The sequence below is a fragment of the Eurypyga helias genome, unplaced genomic scaffold (assembly GCF_000690775.1).
Source record: "Eurypyga helias isolate BGI_N326 unplaced genomic scaffold, ASM69077v1 scaffold44183, whole genome shotgun sequence".
Lineage (NCBI taxonomy): Eukaryota > Metazoa > Chordata > Aves > Eurypygiformes > Eurypygidae > Eurypyga > Eurypyga helias.
The window spans coordinates 81126-90130 of NW_010242652.1; the positions used below are offsets into that span (position 1 = coordinate 81126).

The following is a 9005-nucleotide window of genomic DNA, read 5'->3' on the forward strand; positions in this document are numbered from 1 at the left end:
TTACACTTACCTTTAAATCCCTCCTGTGCTACCTCTCTTCTTGTTGGCTTTTTCTTCCACACTAATTATTGAAAGAAGAAGCACTTTAGCACACATCCCTGCACTATTCCTGAAAAAAGGACATTTTGTCCAGTTGAAGGAGCCGTTTGAAAGAAGATTCAAACTCGCATCTGGCTACAAACTGTATTAAGGATCAGCCAAGGACAGCATGTTTTAAGGAGAAATGGACGCAGTCATTAAGAAACCCCTCAAGTGTTTAACAACTTTGTGTACTTAATGACTTCTCTCTGCTTCTACCCTCTTGAGCTACAAACTCTTTGAGGCGAGGAATGCTTCAATATGCTTGTTGTGTATGTATGATCAATGCTTCTTGGCAGTCCTTTTACATATTATGCAATTATATAAATATGCACCTGCACTTTCTGAGACAAGTTATTGCTGCTTTGAAGTGAATCACCTTTGAGACATTGTTTTTAACAGGTTAGATGGCAGCAATTTAGAGACGAGAGATAACAGTTAAAAGAAGGAAAGGTGACAGAAGAGCTATATATTTAATAAACTTCACTGGAATTCAGCAATTTCATGTACACTCCTACTTCCAGAGGGTTTTTACTATAATGCAAATAGCCTTAGCATCTCTTAATTGGTCGCAATTCCTTTTAACTAGTCTTGACCAAAACAAAAACATCATTTAAAAAAAAAAAAAAAGGAATATAACCTCCATGGATGACGTAAGAGGAGCCTTAACTTCAATGGAGCATCTGGTACTGCCTTTCCACCAACTCAAACTGCAATTTATTGCCCTCTAATGTATGTACATTAGGCCATTTCCTTTATGGCTCCACTTCACACAGAAGCAGTAACTGAAGGAAATAATGGAGTGCCCAACAAGTGGGAAAGTAATTGCTCAACAAGCATGGAACAAGAGAGAGTCAGTTGCGCACCATGCACATGTGGCAGCTCTTCAGAGCCCAGCCCTGCAGCGGTAACAGAAGGCTGGTGTTACAGAACAAGCCCAGTGTGGGAACTCTGCCAACCAACAGCCAGGAGCGCTTGTCCATCTAAATCCTTGGGTCCTTAAGGATTAGGGGTCAGGAAACAATTCCTTCCAACAGCTCCACCTCCTGCCTGTACCTGCCAGTCATTAGCCATGCACACAAGAAAGACTGTTAAGCTCCAAGCTCTAGTCTTAGACTGCAACAGAAGAACGGTATCAAAAGGATGCAAAGGCGGTGGTGCTGGACTGCAGAAGGGTCAGTCCAGATGCCCTGACTTTAAAAAAAACTCAGAAATAGCCTGTGTGAAGACCACCTTACTAGGTTGGCTGGGCTTTTTTTTCCTTTAGTTATTCCCAGAGCTACTCAGCTTCTTTTGAATTTATTCAGTAAGTTTCTTACTACTCAGAAACACAAAATATAAGATGAACACAAGAGCTAAAAAAATTTCCAAATTAAGGATGCTACACAGTTTAGCCCTTTATGCATGTTCAGTTTTAGTTATAGAATCACTCAATTACATGCTTCCCTTCCTCAGGAGTCCCGGTTTAATTCAGTACCCTGTGCTGAAGGGCTCGGTGAACAACTCAACGGAATCAATTAGAGTTCAGAATGAACCCAACCATACCTGACGCCTCACACACTACACAAATGCTGTCCCGCACAGAACAGAAAAGCCTTGGAAAAGGTTATGGTGCTCGCCTTGGTACATCTACAAGCTTCACAAACACTGTTATTCTTCATCAAGAACATTCCTCCTCTTTCTTCCTTTACACAGAAAACAAACTAAATCTCAAGTGAAATTATGACAATTTTGGTGTTGGTTTTGGGCCTGAGAAGTTCACATCCCAGGTCTCCCCATGCAGCTACTGTTCTCAGGGCACATTAGTGTCACTCCAGGAAAATCGCTTAGGAAGTAAAGCACAAAATTAGCAACCACCTGGGAAAAGTCTGGTTTATTATTTCTGCATTAACACCAAGAAAATGTATGCCAAAAATATAAATAAAACCCTATTATCTGAGGGAAATTCAAAGACTGCAGCCAAAAGCAGTCATTTGATCCATTTGATGCTACAGTAAGATTGAAAAGATGATGAATCTCTTTCAAAGAGTATTTGGAACTACTTGCAGCTTCAAAGCAAAAACACTGCATTGGTTTACATTCTCTCTGCACTTGAAAGGATGCCTGCATTCACAAAGATGAGGAATCTGCTTTTGAAACTACACCTTTTACTGCATCGTCTGAACACGATTCGCAAAAAATCAAGTCTGGATTCAGCCTGCAAGCAAACTATCAAATTAAGGTGGTCACCCCTAATTTTCATATTACTTGTAGTAAGAAAGTAACAGAAAACATAGGAAGAGAAATTAATTACCACTTCCATGCGCTGTATCAGGTCATTCGATATGGCCTAAAATTGTATTGCTCTCCACTAATTAGAGTGACACTGAGTTGAACTAGAAACATTATCGATTTCCTAACCTTTCTTACACCCTTTCTAGCCTTCTTAAACATTTTACAGAGAACGCAACAAAAGCTGAATGTTAGCCCAAGTTGCTTGGTCTTCCAAAATACCAAGTTAACGTGTATGGATGCCTGTTATTTTAAATTAATTAATTAATGTGGTTTTTAGAAGTTATCACAGGAACAGACATAATCTAGGAGACCAGTGAGTCTTCTAGATCTTTTACGTGGAACTGATATGCATCACAAAAGAGCTGAGGTGTTTTGGGTTGGTTTTTTTTTAAAGTCTGTCCTAGATAACAATGCACAAAAGGAAGAAGTATCACACCTTACAGTTCATCAGTATTTGTTATTTGCGAATAAGCCCTAGCACTTTCTGCAGAAGCTCAAGATATAAATAATAAATAAAATACGGCATTGCTCTTATCTGCAAAGGGCAAAGTAACAGGCACGTATCACACATCCATATAATCTAATTCCTACACTACTTTAAAAAAATTGTGGTTACTTAACTTAAGTGAATAGAACACAATGAATATCTCAGATTCTATTCAGTACCACTGAAATAGCATTGAGATCAGGCCATTTATATTTACTACCAATTTACCATGTCTTAAAACGAGATCTTTAGAAAAAAGTTCAGACATTAATCCCAAATCACGATCAAATTCCTACATTGCTTTATAGGAATGCCAGATTTTCCCTAAAACCTGAGTTTCCAGCGCTCAGACACAAGAAAACGAGTGTGCAATCAAATCTACATACCAGAAAACTGATGGCTACAGTAACAAGTATATTAAGTCAGTACACTGGGCAAAGGTTCTCTTACGGTTACAGTCATTTGACCTTTAGCCAGCTCTTAATGCCCCAGCCAACCCTCTAAAGATGGAGATTTGCAGCAGCTTCTTGTCTGAAATAAGCCATGAAAAGATTCTTCTGAACCCACTGTACAAGCATTTATTTAAAATGTCATGAATGTGCATGAAATCAGAGTGCTTCTAACAGCTTACTTTGCAGTTCCTGCTTAAATGCACTAACTCTGAACCACCAGAGGATAAAAGGACTCAAACCTTGCAGTCTGGCACTCATGGACCTAAAATATACACAAGCACCTCTTCACAGGTGTGTTTACCTAGTTTAAACCTTATTTAAATAGACTCTCGATGCACACACTTTCCACAAACACCTGCTTCTCCCACTGCAGTGCTGACTTTTACAAGGCAGTTATATTCAGTCATTTTCTGTCCTAAAGCCATCCTACACACCAGTAACCAGTACTTCAGTCACAAAAATCCTGGTTACTGACTAATCCCCCCAGTCAGAGCAAAGCACAAATTCTGCAACAAAGAGAATGACTATGGAAGTACCTGCTCTTACCTCTACATCACAGTGGAATGGCCTGATGATTTCAACATCCACAGTAAGATTTAAGGAAACCTAATCCTCATCACATCATGGGAAAGCAGGCTTATCATTAATTCCTATTTCCAGCCATTTGTGGTTATAAAACCTCTCCCTAGTGAGCTCAAGAGCATCCTAAGTTGGAAACATTCATGAAAGAGAAGGTGCTCAGTTATCACTGGATGTCAAAAAGAAGCTTCCTTTTGTTGACCTAAATGCATAACAAAACTGATGAAACGAACAAATAATTCAACATCCAGACACATTTTCTAGATACCCAGCTTACTTTAAAAAAAAAAATAAAAAAAAAATAAATCAATCAAATGGAAGTTGAGTAGACAGTGACCTGGATCCAAACTGGTATCAATACTAAGGCTTCCACCAGTTTAAAAGTAACCTTTGAAGAGGCACTTGTATTTCAATTTTGCATGCATGGACAAAGCTTGACAGTCACTGCTTCCATGTGGTCGTAGCTCTGAACACCCATTTTTGCATTTTCTAAATACTGGAAATACAAGACACCACATCAAACTTAGGCTTACGGTGCTTATCTTAGTACAACAAGCATTCAGCTATTAAATTTATCTTGGAGTAAGTTATGCATCACCCAAGATGACAGAATCCCTGTTTCTCCTTTCTGTTTTTCAGGCAACTACTATCAATAATAATTAAAATATATGCAGCCCGTAGAAGTGTAAAAATGGCATACAATAACCCAAGTGTTAGTGAATCAGAGCAGACATGCTGTTCATTTTCAAATTATTAAGCTGTTTTTCTAAATCCACAGAAAGCTGCCACAGAAATTAAGTTTCTCCGTCATATTTTTCAAGTGCAACATCATCCAACGTACATCAGGCCCAAGGCTCTTGGCTCGGTATGCTGAACTGTAGAAGTGAAGTTACTCTTACCATAATCACAGCGTTGTTTGTGCTGAGCAACAGCATCTTCTCTAGATGCTTTCTTCAAGAGCCCATTTAGACGTTACAATGGGATGGGATACCGCTACTTAGTTGCGGGCAAGCTTTTACTATTTCGGTAAACACATTATGTAATGTTACTCCTGAGGAGCAATACTTGGAAATGGGAATCTTTAGCTGCTGGAGGCATACGGTGCATCTTTATACCCTTGACCAGGGTATTTCAGCATCACAGTCATGACAGAGTTAATACCCACTAGCTCAGAGGAGAACAAAAGGTACTCCACTGCAACATGCCTAACATTTACATTGCCTCTCTTTGCTCATTAAACAGGTTTTGGTTAAATAATGAACAAACTGTATTACAGACTCCGATGAGAATTCCAAAATTATAAATCAACTGGTAAAGCCCAGAGGAGAATGAAGGGAGTGGGAGGGAAGGAAGGATAATATTGACTAATATAAAGGGCGCAGCTTGACAGTGGATATTCCTGCCACACCTGATCAAACATGCTCCATGGGGGAGGGGAAGGGAGGGCGAGAGCAAGAGGGGAGATGGGACAAGGCAGCCTGAAATTTGCATCCGGAACAGATTAAAATGGGTTCTTGGGGGATTGAGAAAATACATAATATATATTACTATAAATGCAAAATTGTACTAAAAGCTAACTCAAATGTCAAAGATTACAGCTTGAATAAATTTAAATATAAAAGCAATGCGTTTCCATGAGCTAATGAAAGAGACATGAAAGGAAGGTCTAGGCAAAAAAAAAAAGAAACACCACCAAACCATACCATCAAAAACCCACCCACCCACAGAAAAACCTAAACTTGGACTTTTCATTGCCTTGAAGATGAAGCAGGAGACTATATGGTTCAAAGCATTGCTTGGGAATAAGTCTATGTCTAAAAATTGGAGAAAAAAAGAAAAAAAAAGAGTAGCAGAGCAATGATGTCCTATCTCCAGACAGTGGTTGGTAAATAGGAGTCACTGAAGCTGAAATTACCTGTTTAAAAGAACCCCATGTAGTCAAACCAACACACTACCATCACCATACATAAGCGTGTATTATCTCAGCATGAACCACACTTACACGATCACTAATACTCACAGGGAGTCTCTGAACCTCTCAGTACATTAAACCTTGCTTTCTCTAACACAAACAGATAATGGGCTTGCATTTTTTCCCCAACAAGTCAACTGCACGTTGTAGCTAGCTACTACAGATAAATGGCCAGTGCCTGACATTTACTCATACTGCATTTATTTGCGCATCCTGACATTCCCTGCTCTTGTTGATGAGAAGAGGTATTTTCAAGAACGGCAAAGAACTTCAGAAGTCTTATTTGAAAGAAAATTTTATTTCATAGAAGGGAGAAAAGGAAAATTTCCTCCCAAAACAGTTTTGGAAACTCTACTCACATCCTACAGAAGATGAGTAAGCTTACAAAAAACATGCAAATCCAGACTATCATGTTCTCTGGGTTCAGGCATAACATCCAGAACAAAGATACTATCCAGAAGTGAAAGCTGTGCAGGAGTTCCCTAAGATGTCATGACCTGACAAGAGAGTCCTGCTCACAACAGAAGGAAGTTCACCTGACAAAGAAAAGCGAAGTTCTAACTTAGAAGAAGCCACAAAAAAAGGAAGGAATAAGGGCTTAAAATTGTCACCTGTCCTCAGCACCTCTTGTCAGCACCTGGAAGCGGCACTACTGTACTTCTAGGGAACTTACTTTTTATGGGATTTTAGGCTCAGTGCTGACACAAGAATGGGCACACTTTGCAGTCAGAAATGCAAAAAGTCCCTCTCAAACTTAAGTTGAGTGTAGTTCTGAAAACTCACTCTAATAAAAGGACCAGAAATAAAGCTTACTTTCAAATATTACAATCAGTAAGACAAATCCTGGGAAAAACCATCAGAATGCCACATGCCCAGGATTAGCCTCACTTCCAGACTCACAATATATACTCTAGGTTACACTTAAACAACCATTCTTGAAACTACAAAAGAAAAATTGTGGAGGAAAGGGAAGAAGGACACGCTGGGAAAAAAAAACTGGTCAGAATGAACATCACAGCCTTGTGTTCTACTTCTATAATTAATACATATTTCCAGTTCATTTCAGTGCAACTGGTCACAAAGTAAGTCTTTCACTTCAAGATTCAAGAGACCCAAATGGAAAATGAAGTCTATGATTTACTTATTACTGGTAACAGATGATGAAAACCAAACAACCAAGGAAGGCGAGGAAAAAACAGATAATGGGAGGCTACTTTCTAAGCAGATTTTCCCCATCATAACAGATCAGAAAGCCTAAACAAAGCACAGAAAGACTATGCATACTAACACACCAGATTTCATGTATTACTACAAGCTTCAGTATATTGAAGACAAGTGCTTATTTACATATAAAACCATGTGTGTTTGTACATACACTATATATACACACACATATATCTACAGAGTGGCAGTATTTGTGTATTAGTTTATGTCGGTATTATTTGTCTAAAAGTATATACATATTTGCTCTTTTCTTGTCACTCAACACATGACCTCTGGACAGTAAATAAGAGAAATAAGTACACCTGTATGTTTATTTGCATATACACTGGCAGGTACACATACCTGCTGATTTGTGCAAAAGCTTACCTGTTATATTATTCAGCACTTCTTTTAAGAGGCTAAAGCTGTGCAGCAGGGGATCCCTTTCTTCATCCTATAGGTTATATATAGGAAGGAAGTCATTAATGAGGCAAACATATTCCTGAAGACAAATTTTAGCAATGGGTCTGTAAAGACCTCATCTTCCTATTCACAATAGTACTGTGGGTTGAGTTCATCATTGTCAGCACATAAGCATTTTTATTTTCCTGCTAGTGCTCCCCAATGTCACACAGCTCAAATGTCAAAGCATAGGTTCAAGACTGAGCATTCTGGTTTGATTTTATTGTCCTTAGAAGTATTTCTGATTAGCCTTCCACTGTTCAATAAATTTCAGAGCAAATCTACCTCACACCATATTGAAATGGCTCATCTGGATTTGCTATAATGTTAATCTATGCAGATTGTAATGGGAACAGAAATACGATGACATTTGGTGCCATTAAAATAACTTAAAGAATCACACCACAAAATTTATATGAATAGCTGCATCCTTTAGCCTTCAACTATCTTTATGATATTAAAATACGGAGGAGCAGCAGTTTCTCCTCCTCAGCCACACCTCCTACTGTGTGGCATCGAGCTCTAATGAAGAAATGTCTGTTAGAAAGAAAAAGGGCCCTGCCCTTTGACAAACTGAAACCACTTGTGCTGGATGACAGCAATCTGCTACGCATGTGACATTCTGAAGAGTGCCACAGATACACTATGCCACATGCACACATTTACACTGTGGAAGCCAATGCATCATTAGACCTGGAAATATTGTATTAATGGCTTTTAACAAAACAGGTTTGAAACTATTAGTGGGTTTCAGACAGAAATACAGCTAGCAGACACAGAGTTAAAAAAAGATACTATGCCATATGAAAAATTAAAAAATACCCTATATATAATGACTTCCCCAATTTTTATTTCATGGGTTTTATGATGAAGATGGTCTTCTCTAATAGGGCACAAAAGATATAAAAACATAGTGCTAAATAAAACCTTATATTCAAAATCCCTGACATACAGAAGTCTAAATGAGAGGATTCCAACGTGGAATACAATGTGAGGGGTTTTGTTTACAGGGTATACAGGTATAAGATTCTGCAGGCACAGGAGAAGCCAAAACTGCTCAGCATGAAACAATGTAGAAAGTTCCTCCAACTTTACTTACAAAGTACTACGATGGGTGCTAAAAACTCACAGAGGTACTTGTCTAAAACCAGGTGGTTTCTGACACATAATGAACAGGTAGCAACAATTCCAGGCAACGTACCAGATGTGTGTGAGTGCTCCATCGGGCATTACGCTTTATGGCTCCCACCACCGTGTTGATTTCACCCTGTACAATGTAAATGTTCTTATCCACCATCCTGACGATCCTGAAAATAAAGGTAATTCAAATTAACCTCCAGCCCCTCAGAATCATTCTCTTCCTCAGATGAAACATCAAGTTGGCCCTAGCCAAGCAGGAGGCCTGCAGAGAACCAAGAAACTTTCAGATCCCTGTTTTGTGCATGCAAACACAGTTATTTTGTCAAAAGGAAGACACCTCTCCACAGAGTGCATTTTC

General features: G+C 38.9%; 1 protein-coding gene across 1 annotated transcript in view; it reads right to left on the bottom strand.

Annotated features, from left to right (window-relative positions):
* Window positions 1–8804, bottom strand: part of GBF1 (golgi brefeldin A resistant guanine nucleotide exchange factor 1) — a gene marked incomplete at its 3' end in the record, with an annotated part of 89663 nt that extends 80859 nt beyond the window's left edge. The window contains 2 exon segments of the mRNA XM_010149146.1: window positions 7433–7499; window positions 8709–8804. Of these exon segments, the coding sequence (XP_010147448.1) occupies window positions 7433–7499; window positions 8709–8804 (163 nt within the window).
* Between the last annotated feature and the right edge of the window lie 201 nt (window positions 8805–9005).